The 26,449-nt window shown below is 44.6% G+C and overlaps 2 protein-coding genes across 3 annotated transcripts; one reads left to right on the top strand and one right to left on the bottom strand.

Moving 5' to 3' along the window:
* The first annotated feature begins 883 nt into the window (after window positions 1-883).
* LOC115105438 (myb-binding protein 1A-like protein) lies at window positions 884-23,152 on the top strand. Of its 2 annotated transcripts, XM_029627501.2 has the most exons (26): window positions 884-1,272; window positions 1,691-1,786; window positions 1,929-2,012; window positions 4,030-4,104; window positions 4,289-4,396; window positions 4,526-4,716; window positions 4,830-4,997; window positions 5,707-5,824; window positions 6,005-6,294; window positions 6,397-6,507; window positions 6,753-6,878; window positions 10,254-10,460; window positions 10,562-10,670; window positions 10,800-10,893; window positions 11,916-12,082; window positions 12,243-12,365; window positions 14,235-14,366; window positions 14,597-14,770; window positions 15,260-15,417; window positions 17,123-17,339; window positions 17,485-17,616; window positions 17,806-17,874; window positions 18,099-18,212; window positions 18,694-18,798; window positions 18,884-19,008; window positions 19,772-23,152. In XM_029627501.2, the coding sequence occupies exons 1-26, from the start codon at window positions 1,081-1,083 to the stop codon at window positions 20,079-20,081; spliced, it is 3,795 nt and encodes a 1,264-aa protein (XP_029483361.1). In that variant the 5' UTR covers window positions 884-1,080; the 3' UTR covers window positions 20,082-23,152. The 2 variants fall into 2 exon arrangements, with proteins under 2 accessions (XP_029483361.1, XP_029483360.1); XM_029627500.2 differs by lacking the exon at window positions 4,030-4,104 and having other exon boundaries at window positions 886-1,272.
* On the bottom strand, window positions 20,206-26,293 carry si:dkey-183i3.5 (uncharacterized protein LOC566445 homolog). Its single transcript, XM_065007295.1, has 10 exons — window positions 25,977-26,293; window positions 24,623-24,834; window positions 24,030-24,090; window positions 23,823-23,918; window positions 22,887-23,063; window positions 22,381-22,506; window positions 22,103-22,216; window positions 21,877-21,983; window positions 21,354-21,754; window positions 20,206-20,652 (listed from the first exon to the last, which is right to left on the bottom strand). Exons 1-10 carry the CDS (start codon window positions 26,280-26,282, stop codon window positions 20,633-20,635), a joined length of 1,620 nt encoding a protein of 539 aa, XP_064863367.1. The 5' UTR covers window positions 26,283-26,293; the 3' UTR covers window positions 20,206-20,632.
* Between the last annotated feature and the right edge of the window lie 156 nt (window positions 26,294-26,449).

Raw genomic sequence — 26,449 nt, 5'->3', positions numbered from 1 at the left:
TCAAGCACACTCTTCTCATTAACCTGTGGTGAGTTATTCATAATTTTCAATGAACAAATACGTTTTATATGTAAGATGGCGAAATAAAGAGAAAAGGTATTGATTATTATAATATTATTATTTGTGCCCTGGTCCTATAAGAGCTCTTTGTCTTACTTCCCACGAGCCGGGTTGTGGAAAAAATATATATCGTATGGTGTGTGTGTGGCAGGCTTACAATGATGGCAAAAAAAACATAATTTGAGAGTGCGCTGACCATGGTGCTAGAGGGCGTACGCAGCTGGAGGTTGAATGTTTGAAGGGGTACGGAACTATACATATTTTAGGAGCCATTGATCCAAAAGATCCATCGGATACTCTAGTTGGCGCTCTAAAAGTGAAAAGAAAGTCTTCAAAAATGGAAGACAATCAGGAGGAAGCTAGATCAGGTGGGGCCATTCTAGCCAATGAGAGGACAGATATGTGTGCAGCCACAAAGTCAACATTTACTATATCGTATATATATACAAACATGGTTTGGGTCTTAATTTCGCGTTAGGCATACGGTTAGCCGTGTGGTTAAGGTTAGGTTTAAAGTAACATTTTAAGAAGGTTTATGACTTTGTGGCTGTGGTAACTAGTGATTTTATAACGTGCTTTTTCTCAAAGTTACCGGGATGTCACGTGTCCTACTTATATCAACACAATCGTAACAACCGAATCATTACGAAACTTCGATTCGATCAAATAAGTAACACGTAGCAAATACGTCATTATATTGTTGTTAACGAATTTCGACACCCCACGACCTCCATATAAAAACCCATCGCTTGACGAGCGAATGCAATTTTTAAAAAGCCACCTGCTGGAGAAGACAGATTTTGGCCCCAGTTATGCCTCTTGCTTGGCATTTTCCTCTTATAAAAAGCGATACAGCTTTTGTCAAATTAACTCAAAAATATATATATTTTAGTTAACTCCATTCGTTTCCCCAACGTTAACCTGTTACGTAAATTATCCTAACCTGCTAAGAAAAGTCAAATCTGACCAAAAACTGTATCCCGTCTACTCAAAACCCTTATCTCCCTACTGTCACATGGCATGAATAAGATGCATGTAGACATGGGGGAGATAGAAAATGAACCAGTGCTACCGAAAATTACTGATGCCAAGGGTATTCTCCAACAGAACCGCGAGTTCCTGGACTTCTTCTGGGATATCGCTAAACCTGAACAAGAGATACGGCTGAAGGCCATTGAAAATCTCATACAATATCTGAAGACTAGTGAAAAGGTTGGTGTGTTTGGGACAGCTCTCAGTTGCTAAGTTAGCTGCTATGGAGTTAGCTTGTTAGCTAACATAGCCTACTTATCTTGCCAAACCAACTACAGTAGCTGGTTAGCTAGGCACATTGTCACTTTTATGCTATTGGTGGGTGTTGGACTTTAGAGAAACTGGCAATAACATTAACGTAATCAATATCAAGTTTGGCACAGATGTAAACGAAACTTATTTCACACCTGGCCACGTGTGTTGAGTTGAGAGTTTTGATTGCTGGAATGCTACTCTACTTATATGCATTTGAGTTGCTGTCATACTGTCTGTTTAGAAGGTGTATGTTCCACCACACATATACATGTTACATTTATGGGTCCATAGAGTTCTTGACATTTTGCTATAATGTATGTGTTCTCTTCTCTTGCATTTCTAGACAGATGAGTTGACATACACCCTGAAGAGACTGGTGGATGGCTTGGCACACACTAGAGAGGCTGCCCGGCCAGGCTTCAGTTTGGCTTTGGGACAGGTAATGTTAATAGTACATCTAATGGCTCACCAACATCCTATTTCTTGTTACATGTCTTACGAAGGAGTTATGAAGGTGTTGCTACATAACATATAAGAGGTTGTTACTGATGCATCATTTTTGTCATTGTTTTGGTTGTCAGGTACTGAGCGTGTTTGAGGAGGTACCTCTGCGTACAGCCTTTGATCAAATCAAAGAGAAGCACAACTTGGCGAAAGTGAAAAAGGTAAGCATGTGATGTGACAAGTTAGATGGGGTGGTAAATTTATAATTTTATAATACCTTTTTTATTTAACCGTTATTTAACTAGGTAAGTAAGTTAAGAACAAATTCTTATTTACAATGACGGCCTACTCTGGCCAAACCTGGACTACGCTGGGCCAATTGTGCGCCACCCTATGGCACTCCCAATCACGGCCGGATGTGATACAGCCTGGATTCAAACCAGGGACTGTAGTGACGCCTCCTGCACTGAGATGCAGTGCCTTAGTCTGCTGCACCGCTCGGGAGTGTTTCACTAACATCCATATACTTAATGTAATCAGCCAATGAAGGTCTCTATATTGCACAGTATCTTATGTTGACGTTTATATTCATGCTATCCCCTCCTCTCTTCTCCAGACCATTTCCGGAGACCTCCTCCCTTACCTCACCTCGCTCATCAACTCATCCCTGACCGCTGGCTACGTCCCTTCCGTCTTCAAGAGAGCGAGAGTTGCACCCCTTCTGAAAAAACCTACACTCGATCCCTCCGATGTCAACAACTACAGACCAGTATCCCTTCTTTCTTTTCTCTCCAAAACTCTTGAACGTGCCGTCCTTGGCCAGCTCTCCCGCTATCTCTCTCAGAATGACCTTCTTGATCCAAATCAGTCAGGTTTCAAGACTAGTCATTCAACTGAGACTGCTCTTCTCTGTATCACGGAGGCGCTCCGCACTGCTAAAGCTAACTCTCTCTCCTCTGCTCTCATCCTTCTAGACCTATCGGCTGCCTTCGATACTGTGAACCATCAGATCCTCCTCTCCACCCTCTCCGAGTTGGGCATCTCCGGCGCGGCCCACGCTTGGATTGCGTCCTACCTGACAGGTCGCTCCTACCAGGTGGCGTGGCGAGAATCCGTCTCCACACCACGTGCTCTCACCACTGGTGTCCCCCAGGGCTCTGTTCTAGGCCCTCTCCTATTCTCGCTATACACCAAGTCACTTGGCTCTGTCATAACCTCACATGGTCTCTCCTATCATTGCTATGCAGACGACACACAATTAATCTTCTCTTTCCCCTTCTGATGACCAGGTGGCGAATCGCATCTCTGCATGTCTGGCAGACATATCCGTGTGGATGACGGATCACCACCTCAAGCTGAACCTCGGCAAGACGGAACTGCTCTTCCTCCCGGGGAAGGACTGCCCGTTCCATGATCTCGCCATCACGGTTGACAACTCCATTGTGTCCTCCTCCCAGAGCGCTAAGAACCTTGGCGTGATCCTGGACAACACCCTGTCGTTCTCAACTAACATCAAGGCGGTGGCCCGTTCCTGTAGGTTCATGCTCTACAACATCCGCAGAGTACGACCCTGCCTCACACAGGAAGCGGCGCAGGTCCTAATCCAGGCACTTGTCATCTCCCGTCTGGATTACTGCAACTCGCTGTTGGCTGGGCTCCCTGCCTGTGCCATTAAACCCCTACAACTCATCCAGAACGCCGCAGCCCGTCTGGTGTTCAACCTTCCCAAGTTCTCTCACGTCACCCCGCTCCTCCGCTCCCTCCACTGGCTTCCAGTTGAAGCTCGCATCCGCTACAAGACCATGGTGCTTGCCTACGGAGCTGTGAGGGGAACGGCACCTCAGTACCTCCAGGCTCTGATCAGGCCCTACACCCAAACAAGGGCACTGCGTTCATCCACCTCTGGCCTGCTCGCCTCCCTACCACTGAGGAAGTACAGTTCCCGCTCAGCCCAGTCAAAACTGTTCGCTGCTCTGGCCCCCCAATGGTGGAACAAACTCCCTCACGACGCCAGGACAGCGGAGTCAATCACCACCTTCCGGAGACACCTGAAACCCCACCTCTTTAAGGAATACCTAGGATAGGATAAAGTAATCCCTCTCACCCCCCCTCCCCCTGAAAAGATTTAGATGCACTACTGTTCCACTGGAGGTCATAAGGTGAATGCACCAATTTGTAAGTCGCTCTGGATAAGAGCGTCTGCTAAATGACTTAAATGTAAATGTAAAATGTTGACAGAAACTCATCAGAAATGCTGCTTTTGGGAACTTCTTTGGTGTGCTCGCCCTGTCTCAGTCCACACGCCTTCCAAAGGTAAGAATGACACCAGATCACCCATGGGCTTGGCAGAGAAGACTAGTATACCATGTTTTGCACAGAGAATTGAAGTGCACATATGTCCCCCTTATTGTTACTGCCAGACCTAGCTCGGTTTCTACTTTTCAGACTTCAGTGTGTGTTTGGTTTTCTTACTCACCTGTGTGTGTGTGTGAGACAGGAGCCTCAGGTGGTGCTGGAGTGTGTCCAGCTCCTCCAGAGCCTATCGCAGTATAGAGAACACCTGCGGGACCTGCCCAGGAAGACCATGGTGGACATCCTGTCTGAGGTGAGTGACTCATCCAGCTCTACTTCATAGTGTAGCACTCTTCTAATGGTGTCTCAATGTGATAAATCCTTGTGTTGAAGGGTGCAGTCGGTATGACCTGTGTATTGTTTGGTCTGTGTGGTTCTCCAGACGTCAGAGGAGGTGTTTGAGGAGGTGCTGCTGGGAGCCCTGCAGACAGACCTGTCCTCTGCCTTCAGCACCCCTGAGCAGCTGCAGCTCCTCCTGGTGGCCATGCAGAAGTTCCCCCAGGTGCTCAAGCCCAAGAAGCTGAAGAAGCTGCTGGGCACCTCCACAATCATTACCATGGACAATATCCCTAAGTGAGCAGCTTTTTACGACTAGGGCTATGTTTTTTTTCCATGGTCAGGATGACACACACACACTTACTAAATGTAAAATCAAACCTGTGTCTCCTGTCCATCCTCTCCCCTAGGTTGACAGATGTAGTGAAGATGGCGGCCCGCTCAGTCAAGAAGGACCGCCTGCTGCCTGCGGTGGCTCTGGACCTGCTGCAGATCTCTCTGAGGGAGGACAACTTTGAGCTCTTCTGGAGGGAGACCATCATTAACGGCATGCTGAAAGACCAGCCGGGGCCCACACAGTAAGCACAGCATTGGGGTTAAGACTTTTGGCTCCTCACTCACATTTGGACCCTAAACCCGAATATTAGATGATTGAACTAAGTTCTGTAGCCTAGACCCCTGTAATACAATTTTTACCCCTGTCATTTTTCTAACTTAATGCATGCATTTCCCCCCATGTATGTTCCTGTTTTCCTTCCTGTGCTGTACATTTACATAGCTGTTCTAACAAATCTCATTTTATTGGTCACATACACATGTTTAGCAGATGTTATTGCAGGTGTAGCGAAATGCTTGTATTTCTAGCTCCGACAGTGCAGTAATATCTAACAATTTCACAACATATACCCAATACACACAAATCTAAGCAAAGGAAGTAAGAATATATAAGTATATGGACGAGCAATGTCCGAGCTGCATAGACTAAGATACAGTAGAATAGTATGGAATACAGTATATACATATGAGACGAGTAAGTAAGTGGCCAGTGATTTCAAGTCAATGTATATTGGCAGCTGCCTCTGTGTGCTAGTGTTGGCTATTTAACAGTCTGATGGCCTTGAGATAGGAGCTGTTTTTCAGTCTCTCGGTCCCTGCTTTGATGCACCTGTACTGACCTCACCTTCTGGGTGATAGCGGGGTGAACAGGCAGTGGCTCGGGTGGTTGTTGTCCTTGATGATCTTTTTGGCCTTCCTGTGACATCGGGCTGTCTTCTCTCTGTGCCCCAGTTACCTGAGCTACCGGCTGTTGGGTAGTGCCCTGCCCTTGTTGACCCTGGCCCAGCTGAAACAGGTGTTAAATGGAGAGGTGATGAGGACCTACGGGGAACACGTGGTCTCTGCACAGGTCAGTCTCCCTACAAATGTCTGTCGACTCATGACTGCACCAGAGGATAGAAAATACATAGTGAAGCTGCTGGCATCTTAGTTGGTCACAGAAAATATATAGTAAGATGCTCACTTATCCAAAAAGGAAATGTTTTAAAATATATTGACTTACAAGTATGCACTCATCTCGCCCCCTCAGCTCCCAGACCGCTTTAAGTTTGCCCCCGAGATGGAGACGTACGTTGGCGACTTCCTGCAGGGCTGTGATGACCCGGAGAAGCAGCTGGCGGTTATGGTGGCCTTCTCCTTGCTCACAAACCAGGGCTACCCTGTGGTGCCCTCCTTCTGGAGGGTTGTGCATCACCTGCAGCCGACCGCACTGCAGAGCTACGTGGACTGGCTCAAAGACATGTTCCTCAACCCCCGGCTGGACAGCTGCCTGGACTTCAGCACCCGCAGGCAGAAGGAGAACCAGGAGGGCGGAATCCAGTGAGTAGAACTCTTGGAGCATGTCCTAGAATGACTAATATATGCCTTCTGGCTTCTAAACTAAAAGTATCCCATTGAATTGTTGACTCTCTCTATCCTTAGGAGAGAGAACTGTATATTCCGCCTGAGGAAGTGGATCATTCCACGCCTAACCTCCATCGCCGAGAACAACCAGGTGAAGAGAGAGGAGGCTCTAGTGATGGATGTAGCCAGGTGAGAGATCTCACTGCAGGGAAAATGTCATGTCACTCACTGTTTGCTGCTCCCCCAAGTGATTTTAGATTATGCCTTGGTGATATCACTTTTGGGAGTAGCAAAGGGTGATATTTTTCCTGTGCCAAGTTGGATGTGCATAGTAATCTTCCCAACATTTCTATAACTATTGTATTCTGAAGGGCACTTTATAGTCATAATGTAGCATAGATGCTAACTCATTGTTTTGTCCTCCATCGTGCCAGGTTTGTCTTTTTCCATGCGTTCTTCAATGCTAAGAAGGCCACCCCAGACATACTTGAGACAGAAGCCACCCTGTCAGTGCCCCTGGATGAGAAGACCAGAGCCATCATCATAAACTCCTTCTTTGGGTGAGATAAGACTACTTTACACTCTTTATCATTTTTCAAAAACAAGCTGTGGGGTAGTCAAAGATGAAGAGCATGGCTACAATGGTAGGTGGCTGGAATAGTCAGTTAAGTTTTAAACATGAATGGTTTTAAAGGGGTAATTGCATGAAACTCCATAGCGTGAGTGTTCATTTACATTTACATTTTACATTTAAGTCATTTAGCAGACGCTCTTATCCAGAGCGACTTACAAATTGGTGCTTTCACCTTATGACATCCAGTGGAACAGCCACTTTACAATAGTGCATCTAAGTCTTTTAAGGGGGGGGGGGGGGGGGAGAAGGATTACTTTATCCTATCCTAGGTATTCCTTAAAGAGGTGGGGTTTCAGGTGTCTCCGGAAGGTGGTGATTGACTCCGCTGTCCTGGCGTCGTGAGGGAGTTTGTTCCACCATTGGGGGGCCAGAGCAGCGAACAGTTTTGACTGGGCTGAGCGGGAACTGTACTTCCTCAGTGGTAGGGTTACGTTACACTCTAGATGCCCTACACCAGGGGTAGGTAACTAGATTAAAGCCACTGGCCGATATTTGTTGTAGTGGATGGCCTGGAGACCGGGACATAATTATAATCATTTGTACACTGCAAATTAGGGCTGGGTGATATGGCCTAAAAATCACGTCTACATTTTCTTTAAACTTCTGGCCGATTTACAATATACACTACATAGCCAAAAGTATGTGGACAAGTGCTCGTCGAACATCTCATAACAAAATCATGGGCATTAATATGGAGTTGGTCCCCCCTTTCTTGCTATAACAGCCTCCACTCTTCTGGGAAGGCTTTCCACTAGATGTTGGAACATTGCTGCGGGGACTTGCTTCCAGCCACGAGCATTCATGAGGTTGGGCACTGATGTTGGGTGATTAGGTCTGGCTCGAAGTCGGCGTTCCAATTTATCCCAAAGGTGTTTGAAGGGGTTTAGGTCAGGGCTCTGTACAGGCCAGTCATGTTCTTCCCCACCAATCTCGACAAACCATTTCTTTATGGACCTTGCTTTGTGCACGGGGGCATTGTCATGCTGAAACAGGAAAGAGCCTTCCCCAAACGGTTGCCACAAAGTTGGAAGCACTGAATCATCCAAAATGTCATTGTATGCTGTAGCGTTAAGATTTCCCTTCACTGGAAGTAAGGGGCCTAGCCCGAACCATGAAAAACAGCCCCAGACCATTAATCCTCATCCACCAAACTTTACAGTTGGCACTATGCATTGGGGCAGGTGGCGTTCTCCTGGCATCCACCAAACCCAGATCCTCCATCGGACTGCCAGTGTGATTCATCACTCCAGAGAGCGCATTTCCAGTACTCCAGAGTCCAGTGGCGGCGAGCTTTACACCACTCCAGCCGACGCTTTGCATTGCTCATGGTGATCTTAGGCTTTTGTGCGGCTGCTCGGCTATGGAAACCCATTTCATGACGCTCCCGACGAACAGTTCTTGCGCTGATGTTGCTTCCAGAGGCAGTTTGGAACTTGGTAGTGAGTGTTGCAACCGAGGACAGATGATTTTTACATGCTACGCACTTCAGCACGCGGCGGTCCCGTTCTGTGAGCTTGTGTGGCCTACCACTTCGCAGCTGAGCCATTGTTGGTCCTAGACTTTACCACTTCACAATAGCAGCACATACAGTTGACCGGGGAAGCTCTAGCAGGGAAGAAATTTGACGAACTGATTTGTTGGAAAGGTGGCATTCTATGGTGAGCTCTTCAGTATGGGCCATTCGACTGCCAATGTTTGTCTATGGAGATTGGAGTGATAGATGTGCAAGTAGAGATGGGGTGCAAAAGAGCAAGAAGATAAATAACAATATGGGGATGAGGTAGTTGAGTGTGCTATTTACAGATTGGCTGTTTACAGGTACAGTGATCGGTAAGCTGCTCTGACAGCTGATGCTTAAAGTTAGAGAGGGAGATATAAGACAGTGATTTTTACTTATTTGTATATCTAGTTCTCTCTGCGTAAGCTTTATTACACAATTAAAGATCAATACACTGCATTTCAAACAGTCAGGAATAATATAATGAATTCAGGGCTTGTAAAAGTATACCTAGGCTAAATATAAGCCTTCCACACCATAAGACCCACTAATAATGTAATTATTTTATCAAAATAGTTTAACCAGTTATTTTTTATTTTTGCAATGATCACTGATCTGGCTTTTAAGTCTGTATGAAAATGCCGTTGTTGTTACAAATTGAACCTGCACAATGCACATCCACTAATAATGACCAACTTCTTGTGACAGGCATTCTACAAAATGAACATGGGTCTCATTAACACAAGCCCACGTGCTAATGAGTTTTTATACTGTATTTCAAGTCTAGCCAACTTGGGTCTATTTGCTTGCTAACAAGGTAGAGAACGGTTCAACTGTTATGAATAGACCCTCCTGTCCGTCTCCAACTGTTTAAATAACAGCCTGTCCGTTTTGTTTAGATGTTGAAATCAAGTGGCCAACCTGGATAATAAAAAGATTATTTCTCAGAATGAGAATGAGTTGCCAATTCTTTATATACATGAGTCTTTTTAGGCTCATTGCACATTTATACAGACTAGCACATAAGTCTGTGGCTAAAATGCTGCGTGTGACAAATGGAGCATTCATTTTCTACAACATTGATACTCTGGTTTTTATTAGGATCTGCTTTGTTCTACATTTTGGGAGTTGAGACATAAACAGGGTATCGTTAGATGGTTAAGTTCTCGTCTATTACAGTAAAATCATTTATCCTAAGCGTTTCGGTGTCCGTATGTCCGATTCTGTTGGACCTAACCTCCAATGCAAATAGCAAGTTTAAACTGCTTGTTGTCCAGAGAGGAAGAGGTGATCTTTCGTCATTGTTGTGTGGCAGCGGGAGGGGCTTGGTGTCTGTCTGTAAGTGGGAAGGTACACAGGAGCAGCGACGGAGACGAGACCAAAAAGACACAACGCTTATGAAAACAAACACAATAAAAACATAGGTTCTTGCAATAAAGGCATTTGGAGCATTGCGCTAGAACATACATTCATATTACTCAAATGACTTTGATATATCACCCAGCCCTACTGCACATTGACCACAACTAAACCCCAAAATAGATTATTTTCAAATACAATCTTTTCATACCTTGATTACATTGAGACATGATCACATATATTTCTATTTGTGGGAATATTTGGGAACAAATTTCCTAAATTAAACATATTTTAGCTGAATTCCTGGTGATTTTAGTATTTGTTTTTCCAAAAACTGAAGCCCCAAAAAATATATGATTTTAGGGCAGGGGTCACCATTTGTCGACCCCTGCCCTACACTACACATCCGATTAACACATCTCTCTAACCTCCCAACCCCTCCAGATTGCTGCAGCACATCAACCACCTGCCTTTGCTGGGCGACTCCCCTGAGGTGGCAGCCCGCAACCAGAGGCACATGCAGGGTGTGATGGCTGACGGCTCCATGTGGATCTTCTGTCTGGTGCGGTACGCTGACACCCTACTCAACCAGCCCAAGTACGCTCAGAGCACCCAGCCCTTCAGCCCCGAGCAGAGACAGGCCTGGGACAGGTACGGACCACACTGACTGTAAATGGACCATATGGAGCGGGGGGGGGGTAAAGGTTGGTGTAAGAAAAATGTAAGCCAATAGTGAACCTGTTCTGATGTAGTATGCTGGCGTCAGTGGGGACTCTAATGAAGAAATCTAAGAAAGGCCAGACTCCAGAGACCTCTGCTTTCCAACAACTCTTCCTGCTGGTTGGCATTCACCTCTTCAAGGTACGCAATTGATAAACAAATGAGGGATGAAAATGATTGTCGTAGTATGATAAGATTTCTTAGATACATCATTTTACTTTGTCCTTTTTATCCCACGTTTATGTATACATGTTTGCTTGTACCGTAAAGGCTCCAGAGGATTTGGTAGACCTGATGCAGGATCTGCAGAACTGCATGGAAAAAGCCCAAGAGAAGAAGTCCAAGAAGAAGAAGGCGGTAACCGGTAAGACCACATGTCCATAGAGAATGTGTTCGAGCCAACCGAATCTTACTGAAGAGTTGAGTTTGCCAAAACCACCCCAGTCTTAATCTGTGACAAGGAAAGAAGTACTCATTCTCCATATATTGAAAACCATATATTTAGTTATTTCCCATCCATACTGGTTCACAGTTGTACAGTGACAGTAAAGCTGTGTGTACGCTACACGATTTTGGCTCCGATTTAGCTGTCCCAGACAAGTTTTTGAAATCGGAGACAAAATCCCAATATCGTTGCCTACTCAGGCGTGCGGCCGTCACTGCTGCTCGTTAAATGTGAGAGGGTCAGAGACTAAAATCTGAGGGCTGCCGATCTTGTTTTTGAGCAGTCCCAGAGGTCCCAAAAATGGCAAGAATGTTTTTGTTTTTTTCGGCACAATCTGCAATGCTCTTGTAGTGTGAGATATGCAACGACAAGTTTTGAGAACGGTGATGAGCAATAGCCAATGAGAGCTTGCCAGAGAAGAAGCCAGTGAGATGATGTTGTTTCGCATTAACCATAATGTGTAGACTCAAGAAGGAGCGATGACTACTACTAGAATGCGTTTGTACCTTAATCAAAGCCAAAGTGCCAAATCGTTACAGCTCTTAGCAATGTTAAAAATGTTGGCTAGATATTTCAACTGTAGGGAAAGCGTGAATGTCTGACTGAAAACGTTTGAGGCTGCTTTGAGCCACAGGTCGTCTAATCACGTCATTGTTTTCGCCGGACAGCGTGGTTGGTATCGACAATCCTCAACGCCAAGTGAAGAATCTTGTAGTGTGTGACCCCCGTCTGCCAGATCATTTAGTGTGCGCATCATTAAATTTGTGTGACAAAAAAAACTACAGGGAAGATGGTCGTTTATTGTGAGGTTTAGCGATGTCAGGGTTTTGAAAGTCGTGTAGTGTACACCCGGCTTAAGGTTAGTATAAATACCAGCCTCTATGTTCAGTATGGTAGCCTTTGGTGGGATGTCTCTGTAACCACATGTCCTGTTAATCCAGGTTCTGCAACAGCAGGAGAGGAGGAGCCCCACTGGGCTGAGGTGGTGGTGGACATCCTGCTCTCACTCCTGTCCCAGCCCAGTAGACACATCCGCCACGTCTGCAGGACTGTCTTCTCCAACATCTGTCCCCACGTCACCGCCAGAGCCCTCACCGCCATCTTGGATGTAAGTCTCCCAGACTAGAGAATTCTGTACTCTTACAGAGCTGTGGTTTTTAAATGTTGCATAAAAGTGTTCACTGAAGGTAAAACTTCTGTTGATTTGCGAAAGAAAATGTTGATATATTACAGGAATGTCCATTCATTTGACTCATTGTGTCTTTTAGGTTCTGGACCCAGATAAAGATGAGGAGGACAGTTCCATCGTGGTGACGGATGATAAAGACTCTGACAAAATAAAGAAGAAAGACAAAAAAAAGAAAGGCAAGGATGAAGACGACGAAGAGATGGTCAGTTCAGTTCTTTCACACCTGGTCACGTTCACAAATCTACACCAGGGTTTTTCTATAAACTAGGGTACCAGCGAGGATTTCCTATGCTGGACAACATGTTACAGTTATTGAGAACTCATTGATAACATTTTCCCCGCATGTCATTACATTAAGATATATAAGGGTTTGACATTTTATTGAATATAGCTAGACGACCCCTTCTCTTGGTTGGTGTCTTGACGGATTTGTCCAAAATCCTGTGACATAAAACATTACTTTTCTGTCCTTGCATTTGTGGCAGTGTAAGTTGTCATCATATTATATATTAAGCATTAATCAGTTAAATTAGACATTGAACTTGAGCCCTGTAAGAAACCTGTATCTAGCCGTCACTGTTTTTTGTATAGAGATCTCAGAAATGCAGTGTAACTACCTAACATTTCATGTCTGCTTATGTTAAGAGGTGAAACAGTTTTCATGGGCACACAAATCCCCCAAAATGTATGCTATTGCAAAATGGAAGGCTTCTGAGTCACCTTACCTTGATACTTAAAACCTAAATCGATATTGTCGTTAACGTGCTTCAATAATTATGCATAACACGGTTGGATGTGCATTTGGTGTCAAGCTGTTTAATTACGCCGTGATATTTTCACATGTAATCATCTGATCCAGGAAGGACTTTTTTGAATGACAGTCAAGTGACAATCAGCTGTTGTGATGACGTATGCGACGCAACCGCCCAAGTGCTGGAAAGAAGGTGTTTGTGAAGACAGTTGTCAGGATCCACGTTGGATCTAATAAGCCTAGCGAGTTGATGTTGATCATCAGTTGTTGTCTGCATGTTTTACAGCAGGGTCCCGTTAGATTTAACAGGGAAACCATCAAATGAGTTCATGTTTTTGTGCCTCGGATTGTACACCAAGTCTACTGTGCGCAATTGTGTACGATAGACACCCAACTCTATTCCTATGAATTATTCTGGATATGATGACAACCAATGACATTGCCTAGTGTGCTTCTTCTCAATATGATATAGTAATGAAATAACATGACAAATACATTTTGGTTTCAATGTTACACCTGCAATTTTAAACAATACAAGGGGCTTGAAGTAGCCTACTTGAATTTGGAGCTCAGAAATTCAAGTACTGGAAAAGGCCTACCTTGTAATTATTGTAGCCAATCTAGAAGTTCTCCTGCTCCCCTTATTATCCACGATTTCCGTTTTTGTGAGACGTGCCCACTTTCATTTATTTTCTGCCGCTTCAATTGAAAGGTGTTGCGGTAAAACCATGTGCGGTTATTATGAGGACGACAGCATCTAATGCTGGCATCAACTTGGCTTTCTATACAAATCCTCCCATTACAAAAGGAACCTGGTTTTTGCACGCTTTCTCATGATAGTATAGGACAGCGGAGTCAATCACCACCTTCCGGAGACACCTGAAACCCCACCTCTTTAAGGAATACCTAGGATAGGATAAAGTAATCCCTCTCACCCCCCCCTCCCCCCTTAAAAGATTTAGATGCACTACTGTTCCACTGGATGTCATAAGGTGAATGCACCAATTTGTAAGTCGCTCTGGATAAGAGCGTCTGCTAAATGACTTAAATGTAAATGTAAATGTAAATAAAAACAGTGATGGAGAGATTCAAATGGTGAGAGTGAAGCTACCGCTATTCATGGCTTTATTATCACCATGTACGCATCCAGTTTATTTAGTCAGGCAAGTCCACTTTATTCTCCCATTAGAATGTAATAATAATTAGAATGAGCCCAAAATTGTTGCCTATATATTTTAGTTTGGTATTGTTTAGTGTCCAGTAACAGCTATTGCTTATATTTTTACTCTTCGTAAACATATGTATTACTTGCTTCTCCAGAATGAGGATGAGTCGGATGCATCAGACGACGACTCTGATGAGGGTGAAGATGAGGCCATGGAGGAGGGGAGCGAGGTGGATCAGAACTTCCGCATTGAGCTGATGAAGGTCCTACAGAACCAGGGTGCTCTGGTAGGTGTCTTGTGATTGGTCTTTTGTTCTAGCTCTGGGATTGTACTTTACTCTTTATTTTTTTGAGTGCTCAAGATTTTTTTTTTTTAAATGCATTTTGTGTTAAGTCGCTCTGGATAAGATTTGAGCAGTTTCATTGAAATCGGGGGGGTTCAAAAGCAGAGACATTAATACACAGTGCTGTTCTAGACATTTTAACTGGACCGGGTCTTTCTTGCTGCATGTCACAGGCCACTGAAGAGGATGGCAGCGATGGTGACGAGCTGGACGATGAAGCCATGATGAAGCTGGACGGCAGCATCGCAGGACTGTTCCTTGAACAGAAGAAGAAGATGCAGGCCAAGAAAGATGAGAAGGACAAGCTAAAAAAGGAAAAGACCCTCGTCAGAGACTTCAAGATCAAGGTATTCACATGACAAGATGACTATTTCTGTCTCGCCTGTTTGGATAGAGTTGTAAGTGTGAAAGGTGTGGTAGTCGGCGTGGCCGACCCAAAGTTTTCTTGGCAAAATGTTGCTGTTTTAAAGCACATTTTGCCATGGCTTATGCTGTGTTGTTATGCTATCTGAGTGACTTAAACGTTACAAAATCAAATGGGGACCCCATGCAATGACAGTTTTGGAGAAAAAAATTATCCCGACTGTCTAGTTTTTATTTTGGTGATTGTTAGTTCTCAAAGATGATCTTGTAAAAAAAATAATTATAGCTCCGTTATCTTTCTTTGTAATTTATTATTTTTACATGGAGTGGTGGCAATGATTTCACTGCTAAATTAATATAGGTGAAACACTGTACTCTGGCAGTGCTATTTCTAACACTGCCTCTCTTGTTCTTCTGGTGATGGTCCCCCTATGTTCATGGGGTGCTGACCCTGGTCTTATGCCGTGTTCTAGGTGCTGGACCTGGTGGAGGTGTTCCTGGCCAGGCAGGGCAGCAGCCCTCTGGTGCTGGGCATGGTGGAGCCCCTGCTCAGCGTCATCGAGAGCGGCATGAGCTCCGAGAGCGACCAGCAGGAGCAGGACTTCCTCCGCAAGGCCGCAGACATCTTCAAGTACGTCATGCTAGTGCCTTTAGAGACACACAGGCTCAGAAACATACCCACTACCTTCAGACACATACACTGCCTTCAGAAAGTATTCACACCCCTTGATGTTTTTGTTGTTAAAAAATGGGATTTAATTATTTTTTGTTGTTGTCAACAATCTACACAAAATACTCTGTCAAAGTGGAAGAAAAATGTGAACGTTTGTTAAAACAGTTATGAAAAATAACACACTAATATATCTTGATTAGATCAGTATTCACCCCGAGTCAATACATTCGAATACGTTAGAGTCACCTTTGGCAGCGACTACACAGCTTTCCAGGCCCTTTGAACAGTTACACAGACATTACACTCTCTAACTGTTTTAAAATCACCATTGGCCTCATGTTGAAATCCCTGAGTGATTTCCTTCCTCACCGGCAACTGAGTTAGGAAGGACGTCTGTTTCTTTGTCGTGACTGGGTGTATTGATACACCATCCAAAGTGTAATTAATAACATTACCATGCTCAAATGGGTATTCATTGTCTGCTTTTTTTTACCTATCAACCAATAGGTGCCGTTCTTTGCGAGGCATTGGGGAAAACTCCCTGGTCTTTGAATCTGTGTTTGAAATTCACTGCTCAACTGAGGGACCTTACAATTATGTGTAGGGTACAGAAATGAGGTAGTTTTTTAATTAAAAAAAAATCATGTTAAACACTTATTGCATACAGAGTAAGTCCATGTGGTTTGCACTCCTGAACTTCAGGCTTGCCATAACAAAGGGGGTGATTACTCAAGACATTTCAGCTTTTTATTAATTTTTAAACATTTTGAAAAACAGAATTATTCCACTTTGACATTATGGGATATTGTGTGTAGGCCAGTGACAAACAACAAAGCTATCAAGGCAAAGGGTGGCTACTTTGAATAATCCTAAATATATTTTGATTTAACACTTTTTTTGGTTACTACATGATTTCATAGTTTTGATGTCTTCACTATTATTCTACAACGTAGAAAATAGTAAAAATAAAGAAAAACCCTTAAATTAGTAGGTGTGTCCAAACTTTTGACTGGTATGTTATATGAGTAGGCCATGACCCTAGGATGGCAACAAATACATTCTAAGTGGTATTTCTCCATTCTGATTTGATTTATATTCAACCATACTAGGACAAAACTGACAGTGTAGTAGGGCAATTTGTAAAACTTTTTATTTATGTAGTACTGTATCAAAATACCTTTTTCTCAACGGTATTGTAAAAATCCATACCGGTACGTGGAGCCATAACGGAATACCTTAAAAGACGATATCGCCCAGCCCAATGTGTCATGTCGGCTCTATCATCTCTCCATGCCAAAAACATTGGGGTAGCTCTCCGCTGTTGCCACGGCAACCTCCTTCCTCAAATACTTTCATTGTGCTCCCAAATGTGTTTTGTTCCAATTTAGGAACACATGTACTCTTGAAAACTTGATTGCTAACATTTTGGGGTGGAGTTTTCCTTTAATACTGAAAACACCTCGCAATGTATTAGAGATGTGAGACAGGATTTGTGCTTTACTTCTCTTTATGCACCTTGAAAGAACAACTTGTCATATGCAGGTGCATTGAAGACGGATGTATTCTTTCTGGGGAGACAGATTATCATGTTATGTCAACAGTTTCCAGTATTATTCTGCCACACTGATCAGTCAACGTCACCCTCGTCCTCTCCTACTCCCAGGAACCAGCTGTGCCGGGCCAAGCAGTACTGTAAGACCGTAGGTGACAGACAGGGGGAGCTCCACGACCTGCTGGAGAAACTCATGACCAAAACCCAGAAGCTGTCTGACTCCTCAGTGTCACTCTACTTCTTCAGTGCATCTCTGTACCTGGTCAAGGTGCTGAGAGGGGGGGCGCCCGTGGCCTCAGCAGATGGCAAGACAACACCTTCTACTGAGGTAAGCCTCTTTTACCTTTCAGAGTTGACTACAGTGACAATTGTTCCTTAACCAACCCTTAGCATTCAACCTTAATGTACGCCGAGTATTTACTATTAGTGCATCTTTTATATGAAACCAACCTGCTGAAATCTCGGTGTTGCAGCTGAGGTTCATGGGTAACGTGGACGTGGAGAGGGTGTCGGCCATCTTTAACGGGGCGCTCTGCTCCTTCATGACGCGCAGGAAAAGCCCTCTGTCAGGCCTAATGTTTGTCGACCTCTTCACCCGCTTCCCTGTGAGTCAACAACAACTGCATCCACACTGCTCTCTATTGATTCAAATGACTGCATAAACACTTGAAGATGCATTGTTGTTTCCTCTTGTTGCTCTGAGCTTTCTAGAATCCCCACAACTAGTGTTAAGAAGTCTGTTGGCTGGTGTAACATGATGCTGTTGGAGGTTGATTATCTTGTGTTGTGTGTAGGTTCTGTGTGTGAACCTGTTGGTGACCGCAGTGGAACACATCACAACAGGAGTCAGAGAACACCAACAGGTGAGACTAGCAGGCTCCACCTCAACAATTACCAGTAAAAATAAGCATCTGACCCTGGACCAGTAGTTAGGTTCAACTTCTACCAACTCTAGTTTTAATACAGTGATGACGGACCACACTCTTCCCAGCCAATGATTCTTTCAGACTGACGGTAAATACCACTGATCTGCACAAAATTATCTTCCCATTGAGTGTTTCATTTTGTATGCGTGTGTGTTCCACAGAGCCAGGCCAGTGCCATGGTGCTGCGGGGGCTGCAGAGCAGGGAGGTACAGCAGCTGTTAGCAGGCAACCCCTGGGCAGGGCTGCTTCAGCAGGCGGTGGGCCGTGTGGCAGCGGTAGGCATCAAACACCTCACCCAAGCTTAGACATCAGAGAACATGTCACTGTGTGAGACACCACAGGAATCAATCTCTATATCACATCATTATTGCAAAGCATGGGAAAAATCATATTGTGGTAAATTGGGACCATAGTGTGTGGGGCCCTCCCTGTTCTTTTCCATTATTATTTTAGGATGTGCATCACAGGAGGCTGCTGAGGGGAGGACAGATCATAATAATGGCGTGCTATCAAACACATTGAAAACATGTTTGATACTATTCCATTGATTCCGATCCAGCCATTACTATGAGCCCGTCCTCCCCAATTAAGGTGCCGCCTGGGATGTGCGTACGACCCCAAACTCTTCAAAAGCATGTTACATTAAAAACGGATCAACTTTAACCTCTAGGTTTGACTTGGATGATACTGTACATTACCCATCTCTCACTGGAGCTGCTGATTTGTTACTGATATGGTTGTGGATGTTCTCCTCAGAGTCTGGAGACTGTAGTTGAGACTGGTAAGAACAAGGTGGTCCAGGAGAAGTTGGTCAAAGCCCTGGAGCTCGGTCTCTTCCTGGTCAAAACTGTCAACCAGCAGGTAAAGCAACTTATCCCTTTAATACCCCCCCCATCATTTGTCTTTCCAGATTCTTTAACCTACTTTTGTCTCCTGTGTTTTACAGAAGCTGTCTGTGGATCTGGAGCCCCTCAAAAAGGTTCTTCAGTCCATGAGAGAGGTTCTGGGCTTCAGGAAGACTGGACAGATGGAGGACACCTACTGGGCTGTTATGAAACATTTTGGAGTCATGTGAGTAACTCTGCCACATGCTTACTGTTACAGTGCCATGTCATTGGGAAATAATTGTACCAACAATACTCATATCATTGAGACCTACTGAATATGTCAGCTATTTTGGGGGGGATGAGTACTGTTGAAACTTTGAGCATTTCCACTATTTCAGATAATTGGTAAGAGTACTGCTGTGCCAGTATGCCAACAGAGCAGCTTGGCTAGTGGTTCTCAAACTGTTTGGGGCCGGAGACCCAATTCATAAGGGACTCCCTCATAATTAAAACACAACTGGAGTGAGATACAAGGAGTTGTACTACTTCGGCAGTGCATGGTCAGACGAACCATGTCTCGGGCCCTGGGAAGAAACATTTTAAAAGCCCGCCTCTTGGCATCGGAGAGAATGTTGCAGATTAAGCTAATTTCCTGCAGTTCTACATGTTTTGTCATGGGGAAGAGATTCTGTTCAGCTTTAAAGCAAATATCCTGCCATGAGGCAGCGAGAGAACTTTGCCATTTTAAATGCACAGTGATTTATGTTAAAAAATAAACATTTTGGGGGAATACAGACCTATTGATACCAATATCCCTGTGTGCCTCCCAGGCAGACCATGGTTAGGAACACAAACTGTATATTAATAATATTGTACTCTATTCCACAGATGATGTTTAATCTGTTAGTAATATTCATTAAAGAGATTACATTCTATATATTTAGAGGTGGACACCACTTTGAAAATACCTGCTTTAATACCATGTTTTGTGGCTCCACCTTTAACAGAAAGCCCAAAAGGGACAGAACCAGGAAAACCAAAGACCAGGCAGAGCTGACCGCTCCCAAGAAGAAGAAAGGATTCCTGCCCGAGACCAAGAAGAGAAAGAACCGCAAGAAGCAACTGCCTGTCTCTGAGCAGGGGGCAGCAGATGCCAACACAGTCCCCTTGGGGAAACCAGAGGGAGGAAAGAAGAAAATAAACAAAATCAAGAGGAAACTACCAGGAGGAGGAGAGACACCTGGACAGGGTCCGACCAAGAAGGCCAAGACGACACAGCCTGAAGGCAAACAGAAGAAGGGAGGCAGAGGAGAATAAAGTGGACTATATGTGTGTACTTAGGCCAGAGAGAGAGCCTGTGGTTGTGAAGATGGGGTCTCATGCTCTGGTTTTGTAACTTTGCTCTACGAAGAGCTCCTATTGATATCCTTTTCATACAAAGGAAGGGTGAGGTTTGTTTGTGGCCTTAGACTGTATGTTCCCTTTGCGTCCCCACCCCATCCCAACACATCAGTGTGAATCTTCTGCAAAATTCTGGAGTGTTCATAAGCCTCTGAACTGATAAGTATTCAAATAATAATTGGTCATTGCTTTGTCTATGCGCCATTTTCCTTGCATGCGTTCTCTGCGAACAAGGGAGCATAGTCTGCTTGAATCCAGGCCTTGGGGATTATGCTAGTAGACCTCAAGCCTATTGAATGTGTTGCACATGGTGAAATAACACTGCTTTTATTGATATTAAACATGTTACATTATGGCAAGTCACACAACAGAATCTGAGACTGTTGATCTTTCTTAGTAATTCTGCCAAAACAGGGTTCCATCTCAATGTAGGCAGATGGAGATTCTCTGGTCGGTCCGGTTTGTCCTCAGTACACTGTTGAAGAGACTGGAAGGAAAAGAGTGGTCCAATGAGGAATTGTCTGCGTTGCACCCATAGAGAAACTCATCTGTCCCATTAGTCTTTTTTAAATTGAACCTTTACCTTGGCAAGCCGGTTAAGAACAAATTCTTATTTACAATGACAGCCTACCAAAAGGCCACGGGATTTAAAATAGCACGATTGGCTGAGCCCTCCGCCAATGAAGTTGGAAGTCCCATTATCTATGGTTGAATTTCAGAAGATAAAGGGACAATACACTCCCAAGTTTAACTTCTTTTTAGACCTCTATGATGAGTCCATGTCCCAAGCAATAAGTTGTGTCGACCCTGCTATTTAATTTCTTATTTTAACCTTTATTTAACTAAGCAAGTCAGTTAAGAATAAATTATTATTTTCAATGATGGGTTAACTGCCTTGTTCAGGGGCAGAGTGACAGATTTTTATCTTGCCACCTTTCGGTTACTCGTCCAACGCTCAAACCACTAGGCTACCTGCCGCACCAACCCAAATCAATTCAAAGACACGTACAACAAATCTGGAAATACCATGGTGCTTTTCCATTCATTTTATCTTGTGGATGGCCTGTGACATGGACTTATCTTGGGAGTGTGATATTCCTTTAAGATGGCGCCAGTAATAGTATTGTTTTAAAGGAGGCATTACAGATAAAAGTAAAACTAGTTCATAGAGATGGGAGCTGTACTCACGTCCACTGCTGCTCAGGCTGGAGGACATGTAGCTGCTCCCGCCTCCGAAGGAACCCCCGCCTCCGTAGGATCCCCCACCTCCGAAAGACCCTCCACCTCCTCCTAACCCCAGACCTCCTCCAAAACCTCCAAAGCCACTGCCCAGACCCCCTCCAAAGCCACCTCCTAGGCCTCCACCCATTCTGTAGCCACCGCCCAGACCCATGCCGCCGCCGCCTCCTCCTCCTCCCAGACCCATGCCGCCGCCGCCTCCTCCTCCTCCCAGACCCATGCCGCCTCCTCCTCCTCCCAGACCCATGCCGCCGCCGCCGCCTCCCAGGGCCAGGCCAGCCCCACCTCCTCCTCCTCCTCCAATGGCAGTCTTAGACATGTGCACGGTCACGCCGCCTCCTGACCTCAGTCTGAAACCATATTCATCACAAATACATGACTATCATAGAGACGGGCGTAGAACTTCATAGAGCGTCAATCAGCACTTATATGGGTGAACATCTGGATGATGTATGAGACCCTACTCTCTTACCTGCTCTCCTCGCTGTCCAGAAGCTTCTTGTATGCAGTGATCTCAACATCTAGAGACATTTTACTGGCCAGGAGTTCCTGGTACTCTTGACCATAGTGTGTTATTTGCTGTAAGAAGAGCATGATTCATGGGTTATGCTGCACCTAGAAACTGCACGTGAAAGTGGCTCATAGGAGTTGTATTTTTTACTGGTGTATACTTGTGGAGGACTCTACCCCATCCTTACCTTTCTGATGTCATCCAGCTGCAACTTGAGGGTCAGCACCTGCTCCTGATAGGTCTCTGTGTGGGAGCTGGAGTGGGACTCTGCCTCATCCACCTGAGATTCCATCTGGATGTTCTACAATGGGAGAGATCAGTCCTGCGTATTAAAACACTGTGGCGAGCATTAGGTTGTCAGGAGATAGGACTGGGATACTTAACCTCATACTGTCATTTATGAAATCAATGAAACATTTTCTTTGAGGCTGTATAATTTCAGGGTAGACAAGGTCATGTTCCTACCAGGGTCTTGAGTCTGTCGATCTCCCTCTGTACTGAGTCGATCTGCAGTTTGTACATGCGCAGCTCCTCTTTGGTTTGGGTCAGAGTCTGGGTACTGGGCTGGGACGTCATGGACATCATGGAGAGCTGGGGTTTGAAATAAGAAAAAGGAGGTTACATTTTCATGGTGCCTTCACTAGTCTTAGTCTACGCAAACTTGAGAAATAAACATAAGATTTGAGGTTGGATGCTGGAAGGCAATGTAGGCTAAAATAGTGTATTCTGAGTGCAATGCTAAGAACATCCACTTGGGGGAGACTGCAACACAGATAGGAATGAGAGATAATGAATGTTGTACTGGTTCCAATGGTGTTAGCAAAACAGGTCATTTTTGCAACTAGTTATCGTTAGATAATGCCTGACAGACTTGATATTATTATTATGTTAATGCAATATAAAGTTGATGGACCAATAGACTGGTTGACAAAATGCAGACTAGATACTGTCGGTCGCTGAAGGGTACATACACTGTCCTGCACAGAAACAAGGGCGTCCTGCTTGCTGCGCTGGGCCAGGGCTTCATAGTGGGACTTGACATCTGACAGGGCAGAGGTCAGGTCCTGGGCTTGGGCTGCGTTGTCCACCGAGATGGAGAAGGCTGACCTCACACTGCCCGTCATGATGTTCCTCACCTCCTTCACTTTCTACAACACAAAGCAAATGTGTTATGTCTAATGTCCAATTGTTTTAGTCTTCCTTGTGGCTATGGCAACATAATACAGCTTTTAAAATATGCGTAGTACTGTGTTGAGACTCACAATTGAACTCTGAAAACACACTGCACAACATCTGTTGGGCATGTTGCCTTTATTTGAACACTTTCCAATATCGCTTTGGTAAATGTACCCTACTCTTTGTTGATCCCCATATATACTATAATCTACTGCAACCGTGTTGTTAGAATAATAGGCCCACATTGTCCCTCCTGTGTACCAATTATGCCATTTACGATACTGAGAGAGTCACAGGATGTGTAATGTGAATCCATAATGTTGTGAACACTTATGAAAGGTCTGGTTCTGCAGCAGTGATCATCTGGGTGATTTTAGTGAGCGAGAGAGAGAGAAGCAGTAGTGCTTAGTGTTGAGTGCTGACTGTCAGCTTGTCTGAATCTCCATAATTGATGGGGAGACATTTTAATGCAGCGCCTGGGCAAGGGATCATCTCCAGAGGGTTCAGGGAGGAAGGCTTTTACTGGTGGAGTACAGGAGCAGACAAGGAACAGTGCATATGTACAATTCTAATACAAATGTGAACCAAGAGGGGGGGGGATGTTTACAATTTTTCATGTTTGCTCATTTTATAGAGCCTAAATGTGCACTGAACACACCTCCCCTTGGTTCAACCCCTCCCCGCAAGTTCAGCAAGAATTTTCCAGTAAAAGACTGTCATCATGTACTCACAGCATCATACACCTGCTTTGAGAGACCAATCTGATCTTCCAGTCCACCAATGTTGGTTTGAAGCTCAAAAATGCTCATGTAGAGATTGTCTACCTCCTGTTAAAGCATGGGAGTGGTGGTTTTAGTAGCCATAACAGAATGTTATTCATTATTTCAATAGTTTGAATAATCCTTTGGTAGTTTGATAACACCATGATGTATCCATACCTCTTTTAATGTGGTCCAGTCCATCTCTAATGACTTGGTTTGGACGGTCTCCTCCTCAAACCTTTCAATATAAAACCAATAGAAGGTTTTATGTCAAATGTATGCATTAGCTTTCATATATCATCGATGTCTACAATTCTGCTTCATGAGTTTAAAGGGTAATATATTGTGTACTCAGGTGAAACAAATGTGGGTATTTGTTATTATTTTTTCGCAGCATCAATTGAATGTCAAGCTGTGTGTTGGTAGGATGCAGATTCTCTTCAGATCAAAGGCTCAAGAATCTGCTGCTGGATTTTGCTCCAACTGAGCATTAAATGCATTGATCTGCTGAGGTAATTATAAAGCAAAGTCACCACATCTACACAAGGCTGAGAGCTTTCTCTCTTCAGGCCTGGTGCAGCAGACAGATTAGTGACTAACACTAGACCCACACTTTATGATACTGTGTTGTGGATTCACTGTAATGTGTTGTGGATTCACTGTAAGGTATTGTGGGGACACTTAACTTTACTGTATTGCGTATTATAGGGTCAATGTTTATTTCATTATGGTGCCACTTTTGTGAGGTAATCTACCCTAACCCCACCCACCTGCTCTGGACATCTTCGATGATGCTCTTGTAGTGCTCAATCTCAGCAACAATGGCCTCCTTGGTGGCAGACAGGCCATCAATCTGGATCTTGTAGGTACCGATGGCAGAGGTGAGCAGGATGGAGGTGTTGGCAGGGCCGCTCTGGTCCGGGTTGGTGAACATGGCGATCTTGGCCCTCAACACAGCGTTGGTCTGCTCCAGAGAGCGAGCCTGGAGACCACAGACCATGAGAGAGAACGAGAGAGGCCAGATCGATGAATACACTACACAAATAGATTTCTATTGGGTTTACAACATAGAAATACAGTCTGTTGTTCCTCTCCAAGAATGGGTCTGAATTTCAATGAGCTTGATTGATATTGATGTTCAGAACATTCTAATGGGCTGTTCTTTTTTATTTGATTTAGATCAAAACATTAGGAACACTGATCTTTCCATGACAGACTGACCAGGTGAAAGCTATGATCCCTTATTGATGTCGCTTGTTAAATCCACTTCAATCAGTGTAGATGACAGGGAGGAGACGGGTAAAGAATTATTTTTAAGCCTTAAACATTTCTGTGCCTTTGAATGGGGTACGGTAGTAGGTGCCCTGCGCACCGGTTTGAGTGTGTCAAGAACTGCAACGTTGCTGGGTTTTTCACGCTCAACAGTTTCCCATCCGAATCAAGAATGGTCCACCACCCAAAGAACCTCGTGCAAATTTGACACCACTGTGGGAAGCATTGGGTTTAACATGGGCCAGCATCCCGGTGGAACGCTTTCAACACCTTGTAGAGTCCATGCCCTAACTACTTGGGGGTGCAACTCAATATTACGAAGGTGTTCCTAATGTTTTGTACACTCAGTGTAGAACCAATACATGCATAATGTTTTTGCATGATAACAATGTTGACTGCCTACATGAGCATTGCTATCAATTTCAAAACCAGGACAATCTAAGACTATCCTCAACTGGTTTACGCACAAACATAAATTATGCATAGGTCAATCCACATCTGTAAGAGAAATCCACCTAGGCTATAAAATGTCACACCCTCAGAGGATGTTGATGGGTAGAGGATACTGATCAACATAATGGTAATTAATTTGTTCAAGCAGTAGTACATAGTTTAATTCATTTGGTTGTTCAAGCACCTGTACAAATATTGAGTTTACACATGGGACCATATTTATGCATGAATAAGAAGCATAGCTAATTACTGTATTCTTAAAGTGCACTTAAAATATTACTGAGATGGATTCAAATGAATGAAGCATAGTGGCTAAATACCAACATCAATTTTCACTGATTATTCATTATAGACATTAAAGATACTGCCTGTATGAAGAGTAATATTTTCATTACATACCTTGTCAATGAAGGTGGCAAACTTGTCATTGAGGACCTGCAGCTCCTCCTTCTCCTTTAGGCGGGTCACCTGGACTGTGTCGAGCGAGGGTAGCGAGGGGTCGATGCTTGGCACAGGGCTGACACCCACGTCACCACCCACTGCAGTGGTGGAGCTCAGGAAAGACGGGTTGAAGCCATAGCCTCCGATCTTGAAGACCCGGCCGCCCAAGCGAGCCCTGAGTGGGGCCACGCCAGCCCTGAACCCTGCTGCACTGACCCCTCCACCGCCGGCTCCTAGAGCCAGGGCACGTCCACCCATTCCCATCCCAAGACCGCCTCCACCTCCTCCGCCCCCCATTCCTAGCCCCATCCCCAGGCCTCCTCCCATCCCAAAGCCTCCACCCATTCCCATCCCCAGGCCTCCTCCCATCCCAAGGCCTCCACCCATTCCCATCCCCATTCCTAGCCCCATCCCTCCTCTCATACCGAGTC

This window comes from Oncorhynchus nerka, linkage group LG22, assembly GCF_034236695.1.
Source record: "Oncorhynchus nerka isolate Pitt River linkage group LG22, Oner_Uvic_2.0, whole genome shotgun sequence".
Lineage (NCBI taxonomy): Eukaryota > Metazoa > Chordata > Actinopteri > Salmoniformes > Salmonidae > Oncorhynchus > Oncorhynchus nerka.
Note: the sequence above shows the minus strand (reverse complement) of the source record. Positions and strands in the feature narration are given on the sequence as shown.